The sequence below is a fragment of the Motacilla alba genome, chromosome 11 (genome assembly GCF_015832195.1).
Source record: "Motacilla alba alba isolate MOTALB_02 chromosome 11, Motacilla_alba_V1.0_pri, whole genome shotgun sequence".
NCBI classification, from domain to species: domain Eukaryota; kingdom Metazoa; phylum Chordata; class Aves; order Passeriformes; family Motacillidae; genus Motacilla; species Motacilla alba.
The window spans coordinates 5313013-5336809 of record NC_052026.1 but is presented as its reverse complement, the minus strand read 5'-3'; the positions used below and the strand labels follow the sequence as shown (position 1 = coordinate 5336809).

At 39.3% G+C, this 23797-nt stretch overlaps 1 protein-coding gene across 3 annotated transcripts in view; it reads left to right on the top strand.

Moving 5' to 3' along the window:
• The first annotated feature begins 2317 nt into the window (after positions 1-2317).
• DPY19L3 (dpy-19 like C-mannosyltransferase 3) overlaps positions 2318-23797 on the top strand; it is a 35075-nt gene continuing 13595 nt past the window's right edge. For 2 of the 3 annotated variants that reach the window (XR_005258243.1, XM_038147897.1), the window contains exons 1-15: positions 2318-2436; positions 3766-3908; positions 5332-5465; positions 11837-11927; positions 12786-12907; positions 13110-13255; positions 14925-15048; positions 15495-15629; positions 17289-17420; positions 18399-18500; positions 18954-19027; positions 19267-19425; positions 20903-21025; positions 21375-21486; positions 22013-22069. Coding sequence is in view for 2 of the 3 variants with exons in the window: in XM_038147897.1 (XP_038003825.1) it covers positions 3806-3908; positions 5332-5465; positions 11837-11927; positions 12786-12907; positions 13110-13255; positions 14925-15048; positions 15495-15629; positions 17289-17420; positions 18399-18500; positions 18954-19027; positions 19267-19425; positions 20903-21025; positions 21375-21486; positions 22013-22069 (1614 nt within the window). In the remaining variant the exon portion in view is untranslated. Of the gene's footprint in view, positions 2437-3712; positions 3909-5331; positions 5466-11836; positions 11928-12785; positions 12908-13109; positions 13256-14924; positions 15049-15494; positions 15630-17288; positions 17421-18398; positions 18501-18953; positions 19028-19266; positions 19426-20902; positions 21026-21374; positions 21487-22012; positions 22070-23797 lie in introns of all 3 variants that reach the window. The other variant, XM_038147898.1, reaches the window with a different exon arrangement.

The window sequence follows — 23797 nt, the reverse complement described above, 5'->3', positions numbered from 1 at the left end:
GGTTGGAACAGCCCTGGGAGCTGGGAGAAAAGGAGCCAGAGCCCTGGCACACAGCAGGAGGATTCAGTCACTCTGTCCTAGATCTCTGGCAATTGTTTAGGGCTGAAATTGCTGCAGAAAGCTGAGGCACCACAGGGAGCCTTTGTTCTGCATCCCTTCGAGGCATGTTTGGAGAAGAGACATGCCACTAGAACTGACCTAAGATGAGCTAGCTAATGAAATCCACAATTGGTAAAGCCGAGATTTTTTGCCCAAAAGCGAAAACTTCAGGAGCCTGTAAAGCTTTAAAAGTTGAGAGATGTGAGAACCCAGAAATTTGGCATGTTTGTCACCCACCACAAGGCTGCTGAACAGCAACTCAAAACACTGCAGGTTTAGACTTAATATTTACTGGGGCAGAACTTGAGTCCTCCTGCTTTTCTAGTTCATGGTAGCTCTTTCTGCAGTACAATCCAAGAGAAAACACAAATAAACTGAATTTAAAGTTTCTTCCAACCGTTTCCTGTTTGTAGATGTTTGGCTTTTGCTGGGATTATGGCTAATTTGGTGCCAACATGAACACTCTGCTACTTTGATCTAGTTGGAACAGAATGAGCAAACAGAATATTGTTAAATATCCTTTTGTTATTTTGGCAAGTAAGAAGCCAGCATTGCAACAGTATTATAACAATACAGTTATGATATAATCATCAGTATTACTGACTGTAGGCTACAGTTTGGTAACTTTTAATTTACATTTTATAATACAACTTATAGATATTAATATCCCTCTGGAAGCTCTTTAGTTCTTCTGTATTCTCATACTTGAAACTTTACAAATCCATTACATCCATACAGGCCATTAAGACAACTCCCACCTTCTCCAGGATTTCTAAAGCCCTTCACTGATTACGTTTTCTAAACCATTTCTGTAACTGCTTGTTCTCGTCTAATTTACTTTGCATTGGCCTCTTTACAAGTAGTGGAGAAGTAGAACTGTTATTCCAGGAAATATCTTCCACAGCATCCCCTTTCTTAGAAATATAAGTACATTATCTGCTTTACACAAAAACCTGCAGGCACTCAAGGTGTTTATCTACACTGTAAAATTTCTTGTACGTATACAGTGTGTTCATTTCAACAAACACGTGACATCTAGGATGTGGCAGTGACAAAAGGAAGGTAAATCTATTGCCCATGGTAAGACACATGTTTATTTAGTTTTCATTTAGTTTAAGCATTCCCCACAACTGTATGACCTCACTTATTGCTCAAAAAAACCAAACCCAAAACCAAAAGAAGTGTGGCTGTAAACTGACTTACAGTAGAAATGTTTAACTATTTGGAAGACTTGATCAGAGGAAGTAAGATAATTCTGTTGGTTCTAAAAAATACTTACAAAACAAAATAAGCATGCAGAGCAGATACTGAAAAATTTCCTGATTTCTAGTGTCAATGGCTTCAAAGTTCAGAATGACCAGGATGATTACTACATCATTTTCTTGCTGTCTGTGAGCACGCTTTCTATGAATTTCATGGCTCTTCTGCTCGAAATACTAAGTTTTTCAATGAACCAAGGTTGTGGAATGAGAGAGGAAGAAAAAAGTAAAAGTACTGCTGTACTATAAAATTGTGATGGAAAATCAACTAATTATTGTCCTGAAGAAGTGAGCTCTCTCCCTGACAATTTCACAGCATTTGTATGGATTACTGGGAAATCAGCGTTCTGTGATAGCACCTGGAGCTGGTTTGTTGGTTACGGCTTCACGGGGCATGGTTTTTTTCTACAATTACTGCAGACAGCGCAAATAAAAGTCCTTACAATAAGGACTTACTGCAGGGGTAGGTTGTACCCATTAAGTAGAACAAAGTCTGGCATTGCTGTTATCTTCCAGCTACAAAAGGTCTTTTCCCCCTTTAAACGTTTATGGTGCAGTTAAGCAAGAAATACAGCGCAGCTTATAATGCGTTGAACAGAACACGCAGCTCTAATTTCAATTTTAAAATCACACATATACGGTACTATAGCGGGGGGGAGAGGGGCGGTGAGAAATACATTTTAAAAACTGCTAAAATAAATTCCAGGTCACTATTTGAGCAAAGCATCCTCCGACAGCGCGACCCTCGGGGGAGCTGCTCCGGGGCGCCGCAGCCCCTTTGCAGCGGGGATGCCGGGCTGGGCACGCTCGCTGTGCCTCCCGGTGCCGGATTTCCGCCGCACGCCCGCCCGGGGCCGTTCGAGCCCGCGATGGAGGCAGCCGGGGCGGGGGCCGGGCCTGTGACGGGCGGCTGTGCCCGCCCCGGCTCGCGGTCTCCGCCCGGCAGGGCCGAGCGCCCGGCGCCGCGCCCGCCCCTTCCCCTTTCCCTTCCCTTCCCCTTTCCCTTCAGCTTTCCCTGTCTGTGCCCGCGGCGGGGCCCGGGCGGCTCCCGGAGCAGCGCCGGCAGCAGCGGCCGCAGGTAGCGGGGCCGGGGAGCGGGCGGGGGGAGCCGCGCGGGGCCGCGCAGGCCGCGGGAGCCCCGGGAGCCCCGAGCCCGGCCCTGCCTCTGCCCCGGGCCCGGCCCTGCCCCTGCCCTGCCTCTGCCCCGGGCCCGGCCCTGCCTCTGCCCCGGCACTGCCCTGCCCCAGCCTCTGCCGCGGGCCCGGCCCTGCCCCTGCCCCGGGCCCGGCCCTGCCCCTGCCCCGGCCCTGCCCCGGCCCTGCCCTGGCTCTCCGCGGCGGCGGGGCCGGGAGGGAGCTGCCCGCCCCGGCGGAGCCGAGCCCTGCGGCACCGGCGTGCGAGGAGCGCCGGCAGCGGGGCGGGGATGAGCATCTTTCCTTTGTTAATTAATTGTCAGGTGTGCTCCAAACCCGCTCTTCCAGAGCGTGAGCTCGCGGAGCTCCCCGCGCGTTTTCCCAGGCGTGTGAGGAGGAGGCGAAGCTGATCCGCTGCGAAAGCTCTAAACAAAGTTGTGTGGCTGAGGCGTTCCGCCCGCAGCAGCCGGCTCCAGCGGTGGAGCACCGGCAGCAGCTGTTGCTGCCGGGACGGAGCGGGCGGTGCCGCCGGCAGGGATGGGTTGGATTGTCACTGCCCGCCGGCAGGGATGGGTTGGATTGTCACTGCCCGCCGGGAGAGATGGATTGGATTGTCACTGCCCGCCGGGAGAGATGGATTGTCACTGCCCGTCACTGCCCAGGTGACAGCAGCTCTGTGCATGCACCGAGCTCGGACAGCCGAGAGCACCTGGCCGCTGACAGGGCAGTGACTGGCCGAGCTGTTGGGCTTGCGATGCTCTCAAATTCTAGGGCGTGTAAAACATCGAGTGTTCTTTTAATGCTGTTTCTAGTTTTTTATAACACAGGTGTTCTCTGGCGTCAGCTTTGCATCTTTTGACCCCCTTTTTTTCGGTGTTTCCTGAAAGTCAGGATTTAAATACTGGCTTCATTTTTTAGGCACCCAATTAAATTAGGCTGAAAAAACTAATTTGTCTTTGATTTGTCATTTTGAGTCAAAGGCTAAAAACTGAGGGCAGTCAAAATAACAAATCATTCTGAAAACCTGTTCAAGAGTATGTAAAGTGGTGAGCATTAGTCTTTATAATTCTAAGATAATGTTTTCTATAATTTGCGGAGTGGTACAGATTTAAAGAAAAACCTTGCATTGTGATAAGGTAGCCTTTATGTACAGTAGAGTTCTAGAAGTCAGAGTCTGTGATGTCAGTACGATGTAGTTTTATTTTCACATATTTCATACAGTGTCAAGTGACTGCCTGGGTAGGAAGATGCATTGCTTGTGTGTGTCCATTTAGGAGTCAGGCTGAAGAATAATGAATTAAAGTGACTGACACCATGACAACCATAAGACAGAGAAGGGTTGGAAAAGGCACAGAAGCAGCTGAAGATCAGCCTTCAGAGGAGACAAATGTGAAGCCTGATGGGAAAATTCTGCCTGGTGGGTAATGAAAAACAAAGTGACATTATGGCTTTTTAGTAGTGTTTTGGTTTCGATCCGTCCTAAGCACATCTCAGAGCTAGGCGTGTGTCAAATGCATTTCCATACTTGAACATCACCAGAATTAATTGGATGAGCCAGAGGGTCTCATGCAGACTGCTGCATGCCAATCTTATCTCTGTTTTAAAATCTTAATTTAGATTGGTAAGAACAATTGTTTCAATTTATTATTGGTGATACACTGTCAGCTGGTATGTAGCCATCCAAAGTTCTTCAAAGAATCCCAGTCCAAATCATTGGTAACACAAAAGGATTTGAAGACAACTGATGAAATGTACTTAAAAATAGGCAGGTTGCATAGAAAATCTGAATTTAACTGATTAGGTAAATTTAAAAGAGAGTCATTAAGTGTCTTAATTCCAGGATCTGTCTAAGTAATGAAATTCTGACAACATTTTTGTATGGAATTACAGCTTTAGAGCCGACAAAGTTCCTTGTTGTTGGGAGGGATTTTTAGATTAACTTATTTTAAGGGATTTTTTTGATCTAAATTCTAAATGTTTCTCTGCATTTGGGCAGATGAAAGGAAAGTTCTGTTGTTGTTTCTGCACAAATACACTTAGGCTCTATACAGCAAGAACCCGTGGTCAGAGCTGTCCTGCAGCCCAGCCCTCAGTTGCATGGAATTGCAGTTGGAACCCTTAAGCAGATGGCACACACAGCATGAAATAGCCATTTCAAAGATACAATTCCAGATCACAAATCCATGTTAAACCTTACATTAACATTGAAAATACAAAACCCCCAGGAATGTAAGTGCGCAGTGAAGGCCTGGAGGGCAGAACAGATCCTTTCTTTGCCATCATCCCATCCCTGCCCTTGCTCCTGTGTCAGCAGGAGCCCATCTGCAATTCAGAGCATGACACCATCATCAAAGGCTGCTTTGGCTGCTGTTCAGTCTCTTTGTGGGTATTTAGTGAGGCTTCTGACCCTTCACTGTTGTTTTTTACAAAAACTGAGCAAACCCCCCCAAAAAGGCAGCTATTTTTAGACCTTTCTTGTGAATTTCTTGCTTTGTCATCAGTCATGCTGTATTGCTTGAATTTAAAAAGTTCTGGACGATATTTCAATTCAGATTTACAAATCAGTTAATGGCATTGAGCTAAACTTGTATAGGATCATTGTGTTCTTAAATTTAAAGTATGCCAGTTAGGGCACACTTTGTTTCACTTTGTGTGTAAATGAAATACTCTGATTTTCCTATGTGAGAAAATAAAAACAAAAGATGTATTAAAACCAGGTGTCCTGTTACCTGCAGAATGTAAACTGTTCTAGCACAGGCAATGGGTAAATGGCTTTTCAAAATCCCCATAGGTTCAGTAATATGTTTCACACTTACAGACTGAAATATTTTTCTTCCAAGATCCTCCAGGTGGAAAGCTGTGGAGCATACTCTCAGTAACTGTTGGTGGAATTGTTGCCATCTCTCTTGGACTTCTTACTTCTGTTTATGTAGCTACACTGCATGAAAATGACCTGTGGTTTTCCAATATCAAGGTAACAATCATTTTCCTAGTTTCATCAGTAGTTTTGTGGAGCATTAATATGAGCATTATGAAATTTCATTTTTTTTGAGTATTTGTCTTGCAACCCGCTCAAGACCAGAATATTTCATTTTTAAAAATTAAATTTAAAAAAAGCTGTGCTTCCCTTCCCACCATACTTCATCAGTTCTATAAATACCTGTCCCCAATTTTTTCTCTAAAAATATTGCTAGAGAGCTCCTGCCTGAGTTGTAGCTATGGTTCTTTCAAAAACTGATCTTTATCTACAATAGAATTTCAGCATTTTACTGTATGTTTTTCTATAACCATCTTACTTTTATCCAAAGCAATCTAAAATTAAAATAAAAACCAACTGTTAAAAGAAAAAATGTGCAAAATCGTGGCACACCATTCCTGAATTGTATTTCCACTGTTGTAATGTTATTTTGTAATACAGTTTAGGGACTGTCTCTTGGTATTCAGAACTAATTTTATATATTGTCATCCTAAATGTGCAAACCTCAAAACATTTTTCTGCCATTCACTGATGTCAACCCAACCATTCCCAAGACCCAGGACTGACTAGTTTTTTTGTAGAATCACTGCAGAGAAAATAATGCAGCTGTACCCACAGCTAAATTTAACCAGAGAAAAGAACAGGTGAGTCATTTCCCTTTCAAATGCCTAAGATCCATTCTGCTAGGTCTGTGTATTGTGGTGTTCAAAGAGTACATTTATTTAACTGGTGCGATATGTCTTTTCTATGCTACACACTTTTTGTGGCCCAGAAACATTTATATTCCCCTAATACAAATAATTTGCATTTCCTGCAACAATTGCTGTTGTGTTATACCTATCATACTGTGTTGTGCCCACCCTTATCTTCCCTTGATTGTATAGAGAGGTTGTACTCAATATATTGAATATTTTGAGTACTCAACTGAATATATTAAGTACTCAATATATTCAATTTATTCAATATACATATATTGAATATATTGAGTACTCAATATATTGAAGGTGCACCTTGGGTTTGCCTTTTCCTTCCAAAAGCAAGTAGTGAATAATTTCAAGGTGGTGAATCTTGCCAAGTACAAGCAGGCATGGGCTTGTGGCAATGTGTGAACATAATGGATGCATCTTTTTTATTCTGTCAGCCTGCCCCAGAGCAGCACAGAGTTGACTGAAATAAGCAGTTCTGTAGTTATATTCAAGTTGTCCCCTCAATGGGTGAAATGGTAATTTTATTTGATAATTACTGTTTTCATTTTAAGTACACTAGAATGCCACTAGATATCAAAACTGAAATAAGCCTCTCTAGTTTTCTGTAGTCTGGATTCTGTTGTCTTTGTAGCTGTTATTTCATCCCATGGGGGTGATGGATAGCTGCTAACGCTGCAACAAGAGCAGTTTCAGCCAATTTGATGGAAAGATTCTAGAAGCATTAAGTTCATCTAGCAGCAGGGTAAAGGAGAAAGAGCTGCAGATGCTCCCTGGTCCACAGTGTCCCTTCTTCAGGGGGATGTGATCTCCACCAGAGCGTGCATGTGGAGATTACACACTGCTCACTTTAAACAAAATACTGCTTTAGGAGTAGCAGGGGAAGAGAAGAGTGCATATGAAGAGTCTGAAATTTCCTGCAGAGCTGAGGCAGGAAGGCTCATCCCAATATCTGTAAATCAATCCCTGGCTGTCTCTGTGCCTGTGTGTAGGAGTGTGGTCTCTCCAGGGGTATGTACATGTTTTCCAGCACTTCTCAACTGGCTAATCTTTTCATTACAGCACATATTATATATTAAGAAAGATAAGACCCTCAAAAATCACATGGAAAATTAGTGGAAAAGGTGCTTTCTTCTTTAGCATTTTATAGTTTGGCCAAAGCATCTATTTTTGCAGGTATTAACAGAACTTTCCAAAAGTTTGAAAAGTGTGAGTTTTATTTTATTTCATACCCCTGCCCAGATTCTCAGAAGGGAGAACTGTAGTCTAATCCTTGCCCCACAATTATTTTATGCCTTGATTAGTGAAATGCAGAGGTGATCTCATTTCATTATGTTTTCATTAAACATAGCATAGAATAAATGGATGCATTACAATTGCACATCCAATGTGTTATTAACCCCCATGCCTGTGAAATACAGTAGAGCATCACCACTACTGTGCAACACAGAAAAATTCTAAATCAGTTCTATTTCCATGCATTTTAAACTACTAACTTCAGTCACCCTGAGTTGGCTGTAAATGGGGCAAATTTGAGGATTTATGTTGCTGAAATCTCCCCTGAATTTTGTTCCTTTCATCCAATAAGCTACAATTAGTCAGATGATAAGAAGGGTCTGTGTAGCAATTTGATACAGAGATGTAATGGGAGACCTGTTTTGTCATCTTTTCTTCTATATGAAGGTACTCTTCTCTTTGAAGAAGGTCTGCAGTGTTTTTCTAACACTTCTGCAGATGTTTGTACCTGCACCTTTTAGGTGCAAAAGGTGGAATTTTGGTTCTGAAGACACTACTGGTACATGAACACTACAACTGCATATTTAAAAAGTATGCAGTTGTACTCAACCCTAAAAATGGGAAGTAAAAAGAGTTTATTATGCAAAGTCATGATTCCTAACTCCTAAATAATTGGGGTCAGGACTTGCACACACGCCTGCAGTGATTGCCTTTCTGTAATTTCAATTGCAATTCATCGAAAGCCAGTTCAGATTTGGGTGTCTTCCAGCAATGGTTCACCCAAGAAGAAAAACTGTCTGGTGGTTGTTCAACTGTTGTGCTGTATTTTGAATATGGCTTTCAACAGTGCATTGATTTCAGCTGCTGCTCTGTGTGTGAGGCTTGTTCTTGTTTGCTGGTAAATGTGCCTGCTATTATCCGTTAGCCATGGCCACAGGAGAAAGATGTACAATTGTTTTCTTAACAGAAACCCTGAAAAAGCACATCTTGAAGAGTGGTTTATGCAATGAAGGAAGTACACAATTGTTCCTTTTATTTTTTAATTTAAATATTTCCTGAAAGAATGACCAAAAACAAAAATGAAACAGAAAAGATTCAGCACATCATGGCACCTAGTCAGGACTCTGTGTCCCCTTCCAGCAGGGATCACAGGTTATAATCACTTAAATTGATTGACTAATATTTAAGAAAAAATTTTGAATCTCTTCTCACATACATTAAACCAACAAACATTTCTGTTTGTGATGGTGGAAGTCAAAACAGATTTCTTATCCAAAAATCCTCTCTCAGTTTTCTGTAAATGTTCTGGCATAACACATCTGAAATGGCTTGTCTATTTTCAGTGATTCTCGGTAGCAGTTTAGTGGCTGCCCCTCCAGTGTAGCATCTTCTGGGAACAGAATCTGCTATGCAAATAAGAAAATGAGGGGCCACCTCTCCTGTCAGCCATTGCTTGTTCAACTGCATATTCTGAAGACACTTGGAATAGGAATAAGCCAAGGACACATAGCAAATTAAGACTGTAAGAAAAACAGATAAACTTCAGAGCATTCATTTCTTCTTCATCCCTTCTGAGTAAGCATTTAGATACTGATATTGATTTTTCCTTTAATAAAATTGCTGCTTGCAGGAAGTCAGCAATGAAGATATAAGATTGTCTTTTGGGATAGGAATGGCAGGATTCAGTCTGTGAAGTGCTCATATTTTCCCTTTCTACATTTTGGATGCAAACCCAGAGCAGCTGTGGCTGCCTCGGGTCCTTGGAAATGTCCCCGGGCTGGATGCTGGGGCTTGGAGCACCCTGGGATGGTGCAGGGGGTGGCACTGGATGGGCTTTCAGGTCCCTTCCTGCCCCAAACAAAATGACTGTATGAAGAAAAGCAGGGAAACAGGTGATGAGAACTGCACAAAGTGAATGCTCAGGCATGGAGGGAAGGAGGGCATGCAGGACTTTGGCAGTACTCCTGCACAGAAGTGCCTGTCAGGGTGTTAGGGGTACTTTTACTCTGGATCAGATCTATCTGGAGCACACCACTCAAAGAGATGGGCTTGAGGTTACCAGCCAGGAGAACTTTCAAGGGTTAAATACATTTGCTAAAGGCTTGTTCTCAACTGGGAACATTGACAGCAGCTGGCTGTTGAGAAAATGTTCAAATCTTCCTGGTCTTAAATTGAAAAACTAATAAATCATTTCGATTACACAAATTTTGTTTTAGCTATCTCAAAAAAAAAAAAAAGTAATTAGAGCTTTATTTATGCTCATTATTTATAGAAAAACTCAACTCAGACTTTGGCTGCTTGCTCAGCATTCTGAAGGACTTGCTTAAGGAGTTTGAAGAATCATAAGCTCTAAAATTTTGCACTGCCCTTGAGAGAAAGTCCTTTGTATTTGGTTGTGAATGCTTAATATTATTGTAATAAGCAGCTCTCTGTGTGTCCCAGAGGAATGTGTTCTTTATTTTTCATTTGGGACAGTGATAACTTCTTTGTTACAACCTCACAAAGTGAATATACAGACAGATAAGCATGTGCTCTCACAATGTTTACCCGTAAATCTGTATGTTTTTATTGACATGGAATGCTAGGAAAAGTATAAATTGCTGTAGAACTGGAAAAGTATTTTTGGTGAATAAAACAGATGTTATCTTAGCATGAAACAGATGTAAAACTCACTGGTGTTTGTCTCATAAAGTATAGCATTTGGTTGAATACAGCTGGTGCCAGGATTACGAATTAATCATGTTTGAATGCATTTTTGCTAATTAGATCCCCCTCTGTGACTCCTCTCTCCCCCTTAATAAATTCCAAATGTTAGCATTCCCTTTTTTTTTTTTCTTTGTGAGCATTTAAGAGTCAGCCACTTTTTGGTATTAGAAAACTTTCCAGTAGTGATGAATTTGAAACTAGAGCTTGTTTAAAATCCAGCACTCTGATTTTGCTAAGCGTGTGTCTTTTGGTATGATGATGATTTATATGTCACACGGCAACTGGAGAGTTTGTGAGCTTAGATTAAATCACTTGTGGTTTTATCTGTTGACTTTTGTCAGACCAGAACTAATATTGTTTTGTCAACAAGTGACTTCAATAAAACACATGCTTTGAGATAAGAACCTGCACTGGGCAGCAGAGGAGAGAAGAACATGGGGTTTTTTCAAACTTTATATTAGCTCTGAAATAGAATTGATTCTGCTCCAGCATAAGAATTGGGACTGTATGAGAAAGCTGAAAGTCTTGGGCTTCTGTGCAAGGTTGCATTAACAAGAATGGCATTCATAAAAGTCTCTGGAAAAGTAATATTCTGTTATTTCAGTAACATTCTTTTGTACAGAAAGATGAATTAATAAGTTTATTTTTATATATCACACAAATTTTTTAGTGACTTGCATATACCACACACAGGGATTTCATTGGATTTTCAAACCTCAGTATAAAATTTTTCTAACTGGATAGAGACCTTTTCTAACTTACTGCTTAGGAGGTACATTTGCTGGGATGTTATTATACAAATTACTAAAAAGATCACTAATAATAGAACAATTCTGCACAAGACAATTGTTAGTTCTCGTCAGATTGGTTGTTCATGCCATCTTTGTTTTAATGTGGTTGCCCAAAGCTGTGGATTTGTTAAATTTTATTAGGTCTTCACAACTAATGAGATAACAAAAGGAAATGCATTTCAAAGCAAAGAGCTTTCAGATCTTACTAGACCCCATCTGCTGCAATATCAGCTAAGAAAAAGGCATAGTTTGAAATGTACCTGGTTTGAAGTGTATCCAGTAATAATTTTAAAAATTTAAACATTTTTAATTAGAAATAAGGAGTTCACCTAGCCCTAAAGCCAAGTAAAGAGTCCCTTTCCCTTTCACCTGTAGGTTAAGAATGAGAGCGATGCCAGCTGGCTTCCTGCAAGAAGCAGTGTTGAACAAGTGGGCAGCAGCATCCCCTGCCAGCTGAAATATCCCTGGCTCCACGGTGCAGCCCCCTCACAGCACACTGAATTAATTGAGCCTGGAGCTGCCAAAGCCATGGAACACAATGGGATAACTACAGCTGGGAGAAAAGGTTACATGCACAAAGCAGGGAGATGCAGCTTTACAGTCCAGCTGTGGGCCAGTCTAAGCTTGGCATATTACAACAAAATAGTGAAATGCCCAAAGTATTTCCTAGCAGCATATCAGAATCACAAAGAGCTTGTACATTTCCCCAGTTAAAAGAGTCATTTACACCCCAGCTGTCTGCCTCTCACCCTCATTTGTCCATGTATGTTCACCTTTGCTTGAACTGAGTTGCTTAGAATGTGAAACCCAAGGGCTGAAGCCTCTCTGGAGGTCACTTTCTCTGGTGCTGCAGGAATTGGAGTTCAAGGCAGCTTTGGATGATGGTAAAAAGCAAATGAAAAGTGAATTTACTGTTGAACTTTACTTGCAGGAGGTCGAAAGAGAAATTTCATTCAGAACTGAGTGTGGACTTTATTATTCCTACTACAAACAGATGATTCAGGCTGCTTCCATTCAGCAAGGTATTGTAAACTGTAAAGTAAGTTTTGCAGCTGATTATTCGTAGGTTTGGTTGGGTTTTATTTTTTCAAATATAATTGATAACAAGGCATACCATAATTATGAAAGATAGTGTAACAATTGTATTGGAGACAGATTTATTCTGTTCCTGTGCCAGGGAGCCACTAAGTTATGGACATAATAAATTTGACAATGATGCATTGATTTCTGTGCCACACCTTCACATGCTGATGAAGGCAATCACTTTGAGAGACAGCTTTCATATCTGTTCAGGTTTCAGCTTGCTGGTTTATTCAGTTTATTACTTTCATTTTTATTCTTCTCTTGTTTAATTTGAGGTATGAGCCATTTCTGGGAAGGGGCAATGTTTTTTGCTTTATTCCTGGACAGTAAGTGACACAAGGAGCAGCTTCCAAGGAAATCATATACAGTGATGGGGCTTTCTCAGACAGTCTCATGTTTTCTAGATATTTAGCTGTTGCTCCTTAGCAATTTTGCTTATACTACACATTTTTCAATAATAATTTCACCTGTGAATAAAGTAGTGCCAAGGACAGTTTTCAGGATCCAGAATGTACCACAGATTCTATGCTGGGGATGGAAGTATAAAAATAAATGTTTTATACACTACTAAATATATAGTACTTGAATTAGCACTGTGAGTCATATTTGAAGCAGGGAAGCTGAAGACCTCAGAAGGTCATGTTGATTCAGAGGTAATATGATCTGAATCATTGACTCAAAGTTTGCAGTTTCTGATGAGAGATCCTAAAATACCTTTGAAAAAGTTATTCACTGTTCAAATGAAGATGGAGGGGGAAAATGACAATCTCCTATTTCAATTTCTCTTTATCATTAAGGTTTACATGGTTTAGTATATGACAATAAAACTGAATCTGTGAGGACAATTAACATACTTGAAAGAATGAATGTTTACCAGGAGGTGTTTCTCAGCATTCTGTATAGGATTCTTCCAATTCAGGTAGGCATTTATTTATGGCTTTAGATTGTAAGTGCATTATGAAGATTGCGCAGTGAATCATAGCTCCCCTTTGTAGATATTTTCTAATTAGAAATATTCCTGATACCTTTTTAATTTGTGAAAGCAAAACCTAATTCATACTAAGTATAATCCCCCCCTGCGAGTGGTTTAATGTCAACATCAGTATTCTTGTGTTTTACAGCAATACCTAGAGCCTGTTTATTTTTATATCTACACTTTGTTTGGACTTCAGGCAGTTTATGTCATTGCTCTATATGTAACAAGCTGGCTTCTTAGTGGAACATGGCTTTCAGGGTTGTTGGCAGCTTGCTGGTATATTACAAACAGGTAAGTGAGATGAAACATTTAATCTTTCTAAAATTTTACCTAGTTTCAAAGGTAAGGCATTAAAGCTTTAACTGCATGATTAATTGGACAAAACATGAAACTATAAGGCCTCTCTCAAATTAGCCAGAAAATGGAAAGAATATTTAAATAACAAAAGGTAATTAGAAAATAATCAGAAATGAGCTGATGTATCAGCCTGGGTTTTTAAAGGTTCTGGAAGTTTGAGTAGAAAATTTTGTCTTAAAATGGTCTCTGAAAGTGGACTACATCTCTCAGATGTGTCTGGAGCTCCAGGTGATGTACCCTGTCTTCTCCTAGCCTAGGATCTCTCAGGTGTCAAAGACATCTGCATGAAAGCCCTTCAGGTGTCTCCTCACTGCCCCACACCTGCCCCGAGGGGTTCCTTCCACAGCCTCAGCTCATCTAAGTTCAGTTTCTCTCTCCCCTTATTCCTGTAGCCACCTCCCGCAATCAGCCTCAGAGAAAAAACATGGTAATTGAGCTGTTCTAGTGCTTTATCACTTGAAGAGTTACCAGCTTGGAGATAAAAACCTAAGAACTGGCTTTCTGCCAGAATTAAGCTGCTGGCATGAAGCTAAGATTGGTGACATTGGCTGTTACCTGTAAATTACTCAAGAAATTAAAAGAAGAGCCTTGGTTCTACCAGAAATGTTTGATATGTTAATGAGCAGCTCTACAGGAATTTATCTGCAAGCACATTCACTACAGAATAATTACAGGTGTATGGAGGCAGGATGTTTCTTTCTCCAAGTATAAAAGTAATTAAAAGCCACTTGCAATGTACAGTATTTCACACATTTCTTTCATGAGGTCATCTCTTCCATTTATAGTATATCTGGAGCAAATTTGTCCCTCTTTCTAATAATTGGTGAACAGTGAGGGCTTGTTTACTTTATGCAATATAATAAGTGCATAGAATGGATTTGGATAAAGACTTTCTGTCCAGATTAATTACATTTGAGGCTACTGAGTAATTCCATTTAGACATGTTCTTCCTCCAGCTAAGCATGTTTCAGATATGTTGCTTACTTGTCGTTTTAGCAAATATTTTCTCTACACTGAGAGAAAGAGAATTATTCTTTGTTTTTAACTTTTAAATCAGGTTTTGCAAATGACCATTCTTTGGGGAATTCTTCTATCACATACTTCTTATGTTCAAAAGTTTCAAAACATGACCAAAAGCTCATAAGCAATTAAACTGTCTTCATGCTCAAGTCATTGGGATCACAGTGAAAATTGTATTCTGTCTATAGTCTTATATGTGCATTTGGAAACCAAAAAATGAAGTAACATGACGTGTGGTGTGGAAATCCACAAGCTGGATTTTGCGAGTGCTTTTGGTTTGGGGTGTATTTGTCATTTCTAAATTACCCCAGCTGGGCTTCATACGTAAGATATAATCCATAGTATATGTTTTTTACAGTTAGTGAAGCTGAAGTACATCATTTGAGATGCAGAAACAATGGATAACTTGCAGAACTTTCACAGTGATTTATTTTCAGAGCCAGCTGTGTTGAAGGAACTGGAGTGTAGAGCCTCCGTTTTTATAAAAAAGGAGTTAAAATAGCACAAAGATGCCTGTCATTGCAAGCTGTCTGTCACCAAGTGTTGGTTTGATTTTAAATTTGTGAAACTCTGTTTTGTACAGAGTAGATACTACAAGGGTAGAATTCACCATTCCTTTAAGGGAGAACTGGGCGCTGCCATTCTTTGCTGTTCAGATAGCAGCCATCACATACCTGCTCAGAACTCATTTACAGCCTGCTCAAGAAGTGAGTATTTCTGACAAGTATGACACAGTAAACTCAGTAACAGAGAACTGTCCTGATCTGCAAGAATTAAAGCAAATGGGTGATACAGTTTCTTTGACCAACAGTTAAGTTACCACTCCTTATTTTGATCAAGTAACTGCTATTTGTGCCACAGGCATTGCATTTTAATCTGGGGGCTGAAACTATGCAAGATCTCACTGTTTTCTTGCAGTTGGTATTACAGTGATAAAACACAGGCATAAGTCAAGAATTTATAACTCTAATAAAATGTCTGTTATCCTCTAAGCTGTTACTGTAGTTAGAAAATTCACTGTTTTAGAAGTGGTTTAAAATAAAACCAGATTAAGGTGGGCTTTGGTTTGGTTTGTTTGGGTTTTTTTTTTTCTTGATTTTTTTGTGTTTTAATGAAGAAAAGTATAAAATAAAACTTTGTTCCCTCCTTGCAGAGGCTCACACTCATGGCTGTGTTCATAGCAACGTTTCTCTTTAGCCTGACTTGGCAGTTTAACCAGTTCATGATGCTGATACAAGCATTGGCATTGTTCATACTGGACTGCTTGGACATGCTTCCCACTGCAAAGGTAACTTTCTCTTTGGAAAGAACCTACTTTTGTTTCTTTGCCTTCACAAAGCCAACAGTTTTGAAGGTGTTTTCCAAACTAGTGGCCTGGATGTCCAGAGTAATAGATTGTGCTGTGTGCCTTGTGCAGTGAAGTAATCACAGTGTATAAACCCTGCAAGTGTGAAAGTAAACGATGGAAACAACGCCATTTGTGGTTTTTGTTCACTTGAACCAGTTCACGTCTATTTAATTTTTGTCTGCTTCTGTTTAGACACTATTTGACACTTCCAAACACCATCCTAACAGTTGATCTGATACCACAGCTTTAGCGTGGCCTCTCAAAGTTGCCAGAAGAAAAACGTACCACAGGAAATCTTTGTGTAAGCTGAAGTCAAAGCAGTGCATGAATTTTGTCTCAAGCATTGTGCACCCTCGTTTGCCAGTCAGGGCCAAGCTCTGTACACAGCAGGAGGATGCAGAACACCAGGTTGCTGGGGAGAAGCAGTTGTCTTGCCTGCATTGACATTCACCACAAAATAACAGCATTGCCCCTGCTGTGTTGCTGAGCTGGATAAGCCACAAAATAAGTCTTACTAAGAAGGTCAGGGATCATTGACAGGCAATCTTACAAAACAGAAGTGTACTGTAGAAGATGAAAACACTGTCTTTGATATTAACATTGCTGTGAAATTCTACCAAGATCATTTTAGGCATGGTGAAAGCTTGCACTGGTTGAAAAAGGTTCTAACTTAAGGGAAGGTTACAGGAGGATGAAGAGTAATTCATGTACATTCATTTTAAATTTGAAGCACACTTGAACTTTACTGATTGTATTAATTTTACTGAAAATGAGTATGGGGCCTGCATATCAAGATAAATGTGGCTTACTTAAGTTTCTGAACTCTTCATTATATCTGCAGCTGCAAGCTGAAGTCAACATTTAATGTGACTGGTCAGCTACCTTAAAAGTCAGCAAATTACCAGCTTCATCCTGAATTATTCCAAAACAGACTCACCACACCACTGTGTCTGTACTCATTTTCAAAAAAGCACTACTTAGAACTGTTGGAGTTTGTTGGGCTTTCTGATACTGATTTACATCACTGCTGTAGCACAAGATTGAACTTGGGACCTTTGTGTGAGGTAAAATGTATATTTTGGTACCACTGTGAGAAAATCAGCTGGGTTTTAGTGCTTACATTGAGCTGAACATGATAATAGTTTAGCATAACCTGAAAGGGATTATACTGAGCCATTACTGAAAAGTTTGAGAAGGTAGGTGATTGTTTGCTGAACTGCACTGAGCCATAACTCTCTGGTCATAAAGACATCACAGAGGCTGCAGAAACATTTCTTGGACTAAAGAAAATAAAAAACATCTTTCAAATATTAAGTAATTAATATTTTCCTCACACTGCAGTTATAATCAGCAGTTAATCTGCTTGATTAGAGGATCAGGCTTCCTTAAGTACAAAATGGGCATAAAATGTTAACCTAAGTAGTTCAGGACATAAGTAGAAAAAGAATACAGTAATAGCTTTAAATGTAATGATCCACTGCAAGATGATAGATTATTTGCAAAAATAATTGATGTTGAAATAAATTATAAAGCATATTCAGAGAAAAGCACCTGTGACTGTAAAGTTTTGTAGGCATAAAAATCTCGTTATTGTTACAGGTTACATGGCTCTATATCATTCAGATTTCTGGGTTGCTGCTGGTCTGTGTCCTACAGTTCTTCAATTCCATGATTCTTGGATCATTACTTATAAGTTTTAATGTTTCTGTCTTAATAGCAAGGACAATCCAGGTAGGTACCAAAATATTTCTGTAGTACTAAATAAAGAGTATTTTTATATATGTGTGTGTCTGTGAATGAGTAATTTAGATGCATTATAATTTTCATTTAGTAATACTAATTAGAGGAATTACTATAGCATACAGCAACCCAAACATTGCCTGATCAAATAATGAATTCCATTACACTAACTGCAGCTTAACCAAGCACATCAGACATCATAATTCCATGATTGCTATTAACAATAATGATCGTGCAAGCTGCAGTTTGGATCCTGAAAAAAAAAATTGCATAAATGGACGTTACACCTGTTTCAACAGGACTTGGCTTGAATTTATGGATCTGCCTCCAACAAAATAATCTGAAACAACAAGGACAACTAGGCTCATGTTGAGTTCAGCTTCCTGAAATCCATTGTTTCTTTCAAATATTAGGGTTTTTTTTACTGTAGTTAGTTCTTTTTTTTTCTGATTCTGGCATTGGTGACAGCCTCTGACCACAATAGAGGAGTTTACAGGGGCATTCCTATTGTCTGCACCTATTCCCAGTTACCTCTGAGCTGCTTATCTGCATCTGGAGCTTGTAACTGGAAAATTGCTCAAAATCCTATCAACTGACAGAGCCAGAAGACCCCTTTGCCCTGTTTAGTGGAAGGTGTAATGAGTAGGTAAGGCACACAAGACTGTGGAAATTAGGAAGTTCTGTAAGTACACTAGGGCTGCTGCCAAAGAAAGGCTGTTTGGCTGCTTCCAAAACTCTGCCTGATCAAAGCTTTTATGACATCGTCCCTTCAGTTTTGTGCAAGAAGTGTAGCTTTATTCTGCCTACCTGGTTCTGTGTGCATTTTTGCTTAAATGCCCCTAATGCAAAGTCGGTGCTGCTCAGGACTAGCAGAAGAGCTGTTTTAAATAGCCTGTGTTGCTTTTGTTCCAAATACATTAAAATAAAAAAAGGACTGAAGTACTAATACTAATATTTTCTTCTTTGTAGAAAAACCTAAAAAAGGGTGGCTTGCTTAATAGGCTTGGGAAACTTATCCTCCATGTTCTACTAGTCTTGTGCTTGACTCTCCTCATAAATAAATTCGTTAAGGTAGGCAAATAATTTTTAATATCAAAAATTGCGCATTGTATTGTGTTAAAAGCTACTTGTTAACCATCTACAGGAATATCAATAAACAAAAACTGCAGTGAGATTTCTCTGCATCTCAGAAACTGCACTTTAGAAATTAAAGATAATTTTGCTAACCTTTGATATATGGATTCGAAAACGTCATAAATGAACACCAAACCAAGTGTTAACTTGAAGCTCACCTGTAATTTCATGTCAGTTGTAGATCTGTACTGTTGAGCATTTGCAAAGTGTATGACTGAATTTTCTTTTCAATGAATGCAGTTCAAACTGAATGCTTCTTTGATTGCAAAGCACCCATCTTAGTAAGCCTGTGTTGCTTTACAGTTTCATTTAAATGACAAAAAAAGCTGTTCATTGTGCAATATTTTTGGTATTTTAAATATTATTTCCTTTCTCTTCCCCCCTTTGTAGAAAATTCTTAATCTTGAGTCAGATGAGCACATATTCAAATTCCTGAAAGCAAAATTTGGATTTGGAGCAACAAGGTACGATTTAGCTGCAGTTTTGCTGTTTCGTTTGACTTCTTTAATTGAATCCTTCAGGTTGTTCCTATTTCAAATGTGTGCAGTAAATCACAGTTTTACCTCATTTGTTATACTTGCCCTAAGAATAATCTGCACAACTGTGACTTTATAATTTCTTGAGAAGAAAGGAAACTTTGATCCTTTTTGACATCGAATTATGAAATACATGATGGACAAAGGTGTTTATTTTTTTATTTTAGAGATTTTGATGCTAACCTGTATCTTTGTGAAGAAGCCTTTGGTTTGCTACCTTTAAACACTTTCTCAAGACTCTCCAGTACATTACTTTTTTATGTCTATGGATTTGTTCTCTTCCTTCTGACAGTAGCAGCTGTAATTGTTGCCTTTCGGAACCTCAGGTAAATACAGTTTTAAGATAATTCACATTTCTATCAATTTTATTTTCTTCAGCTGGCTGAGGAACTGATTGGAACTGTATTTGCTTCAGCAGCAAATACAGGATTGCTTTGCACAGCTACTGAGGAGTGAGGTGTATGAGAGAGAAATCAGGCAGAATAAGTAACTTCATGTTGAAGTTCAAAATGTAACCAAAGGAACATCCTTCCCTAGATTCAGTCAAGCTCTTTGCTGTTGAAGTTTTGCAGTATGTATAATGTTGGTTGGGTTTTTTGAGATGAGGAGAAGCGGGGGAAGGATGCTTTTATCTAAAACATTATTAGTTTCTTTAGTTCATCCCATTTTCCCTGTGTAAAGCACTCACAATCACAGATGTCCTAGGTGTTACCCTCAAACTTCCCAGAAATGAGCTGGAATATGAATGAACTTTGTGGTCTGCATGAAAGGGCAGGAGCTTTAACTGTGCATCACTGCTGGCAGTTTCCAGAGCTAATCTGTGGGATTCTGAGGTATCTACAGAACACAGAAGAAAATCAAACAGAAATGCTATTAAAAAAAAAGGTTCATAATATAGCTCTCAGTTTTACATGTACAACCTGGGCAAAAGGTAGAAGGGATCATATAAAACTTGATTAAGCAAAAATTCAAGGAGTGTCACCTGACTAGTGTCACTATCAGAGATTTTAGGGAAGACTGGATAAAAAGGAGAGCAAGAGAAAGGGAGAATATCCCAAGACATTCCAAAACTATGTTATGACAATTACATATTACAATAGTAATTGTCAAATGTCAGTAATCTGTAAATAATTTTGGTACTATTCAACCAGCCTCTTAAAAAACTTACTGGATCAGTCAACTTTAAAAATAAAGATTCTGAAGCTCTTATTTCAAACATGCCCCTAATTTTTTATGCATTTATCTCACTTATCCCCTGCTCTGAAAAAAACAGAGAAAACCCCACAAACTGAAGCAGCTCCTTTTCTCCTTTTTTTTTTTTTGTTTTTTTGAAGGGCCCTCCACGAGGGACACCTCAAGCAAAAACCACTCTCCTCAGGGCTCATTTTCCTAACTCTGCGTCCAGTCTATGGTTTTGGTGACATCAAGACAGACCAGCAGAACCCCACAAATCACAGTTAAATTCTGCACTCTCCTCAAAAGCCCTCTGAACATGAGAGTAGTTTCTTCAGGCAAGAAACCAAGCTTGCCTTGGTGTAAAGAATTTTATCTCATTCTAATCCAGCTCATTTGCACCCGTTGCATTTCCAGAAATCTGCACATGAAAAGAAATACCTGATGCTGCATCAGGTTGGTGGCATCAGGCTAAATTAGATCATAGATACAATAGAAGGTTGTGAGGTTGTGGGCTCATAGCAAAGGTTGTTGTTTCTGGCCCCAGGAAGCTTCTGTGCTTTTTAAAATAATTATATGAAATATGTTACAGAACTTCATATAACTCTTTTTTTTTTTTTCTTCAATTAGTGGTTCAAATCAAGTCCATTTTAAGGACAAAATGGAAGAATATACAGTGACACTGAAGCCTGATGCTGCCTACAGCTTAGTTCACACAGTTCTTTTTGGATGTCTGGCATTAAGCACAATGAGGTACATTTTTTTTTATTCTAAGGGCTTGTTTAGATGATTGAATATCTTTTTATAAGAGTGTAAAATAGATTGACCACAAACTGATAGGGTCATGAACATTCTTTCTCTCCCTGGTGTGTTTCTACTTGTAGACTGAGGCATTTCCCAAAATTCTGCCAGAAAGAATGGAAGTTTGGGAACAGAGATGTTCTCAAGAGTGCATAGCAAAGTGCAGTGTCGGTCCTGTGCTGCTATTTCAGAGGCACGAAAGGCCAAGAGAACTCTGTTCAGAATGTCTCTAGCCATTGACTGCTCTCACGAGCAGCTTTGCAAAGCTCCAAATGATCATGAAAAGCTTGTGTTCTTCCAGGATGAAGTACCTCTGGACATCCCACATGTGTGTATTTGCGTCCTTTGGCCTGTGCAGTACAGAGGTTTGGAAACTCATCCTGAAGTGTCTCCATGTCTACACGTCCCAGAGGGTGAGCACTGTACTCACAGCCTTTCATCCACTGGGCTTTGGGCTGCATCTGAACCAAGTCAAGGCTCAGGGCTGAATATTGCTTGTAGTTCTCTCAGACCAGGTATCTCTGCAGGATGTTTGTACAGATTTAGTAAGTAAAATGGATTTTCTGGTAGTTTCTATATTAAACAATTCCATTGGAATACACTAGATGGCAATATAGATGTGGCTGTGAAAAATAACCATAATTTTATTAAAAAATCTCCATATTAAGAAATCATCAGCAGTCTGAGAAGACCTTTGCAGTCAATTATATTGAGTGACAATGTTTTCCACCTTGTAGAATAGAGATTTAAAGATGTAAATCCATCTTTTGTGATGGGTCTGTAATTAGGGTTTTAGTTGAAAATAAAATCAGAATATGAGCTTAAAATTCAATCTCTTAAATTCCACTACATGTTAAATATTTCAGATATCAATACATTAAAAATTAAGTCTATTAAATGTATCATTAAAATAACCAAATTTTTTTCAATTTTTCATAGACACAGGTGATTAAGTATTCTATACCAATAATTACATTACTGTACATTTCATTTAAGGTAAGAAATTTTTTTCTCAATGTTTTGGCATATTTTAGTTGCATTAAATTTTTCCTTTCTCCTAGAAGGGTTGCCTTATTAGTAACTACATACAAGAATTGTAACTGAATTTTCAAAATGAGGATAGCTGTGCCTATGGAATTGTCTGTGAAGGATCAATTGAGCTTATTTGATCCAAAGTAGTTGTTCATAGATACATATGTTTATCTGATTGTATGTGTAAGTAGCAGGTATTATTTAAAGGCATAATTTTGTGGAAATGGGAGCTGTCTCTTTTGGTTTTAACTAAGTTGTGGATAAAATGCAGATTGTCACATTGTGTAATGATTTCTTGTAGGAGCAGAAATAATCATAATCTTTATTGCTGTGCCTCATCTCGTATGTTCTATAGTACAGAATTATTAAATGGTCAAGTACCTGGTTTGTCTTCTGTCTGTTCCAGAAACAGTTTCTTTTATTATCAAATACTTAAATGTAAATGCATAAAACATACCTAAATCAATAACATGTACAAGATTATCATTCTGTCATAACAGTGAGATTTAGAACACTGCTTTAATGGGCAAACCATTCTTTTAATCTGTAGTCACAAAGACAGAAAATTCGGAGTGTGCTTTGATGGAGAAGTTGTTTCTGCAATAACTAGTCTGAGTTGAACATAATTCCTTTCAGAAAAAGGCAAGATTAATTTCATTGTTACAGTTCAAAAGCCAGTAGTGAAGCAGTTAAGAAAGCTGCTAATAAGAGTTCACTCCAGTATTGTGCTCCCCCCTCACTGTTTTCCACTTAAATTGTCTTATTGTTCTGTTAGAGGACTCTTTTTGTCCACTGATGTGATGGTTAGGAAGTCATTTGCCATTTTCATCATCTCTGAATATGCCATTCTTCTGACATGGGGGATACCAGGAGCATGACATTCTGATAGTCTAATGTGACAGATCACTAGGAATAATTTTCCTCCCACTCTTCATGAGCAGATGTAAAGTTCCTAAGTTCTGTCAGATTCAATTCTGAAATCAACAAAACCCACTGATTTTATGGGCTGTAGAGCAGTCATTAGTTGTGCTCAGTCTGCCTGAAAGGCATCATTTTTGTGTTTCTTCTAAAAATGGGAAATAATTTTTATTGACATTAAAAATACTATTTTTCACATTTCTTAGTAGGAATGAGCAATTTGTCACCTCTCAGTTGCTTTTTGTCCCGAGTCAGTTCTTGCAGTTGAGCTACCAAAAGAGTGGATCTCTCTGTGGGTCTCTTCTGCAAAGCTGAAAGAGTTGATGAGAAGCCTGAGGGAATCACAGAATATTCTGAGCTGAAGGGACCCGCAAGGCTCCTGTCCCAGGTGCCCTGGCAGTGGTCAGACACGAATTCTTACAGAGAGATCCAGAGAGGACCCATTGCTTCTGTGAGAATGTGGTTTTATATTCTCTCTCTAAAACCTTATAAACAGACAGTGGAAAGAGGTTTTTGGAACAGAGGCTTACTTATCATTCTCTTTTCCAGACAAGAATTTCTCTGTTCGGTCACTGACTGCTCAGATTGCAGGGGCAGTTTCTCTGTACACCACAAAGTTAACTGGCCATCAGGGCTGGTTCTCTTGAATTTGTAGGAGGGCAGTTTGGTGTTTCATTATCTGCTGCATTTCTCAGAAGAACTGTTCTTCAGTGCAGTTCCTCAAAATAGGATTTTTATGGGATTATTAACCTAATCCTGAATAAGCCAATGAAA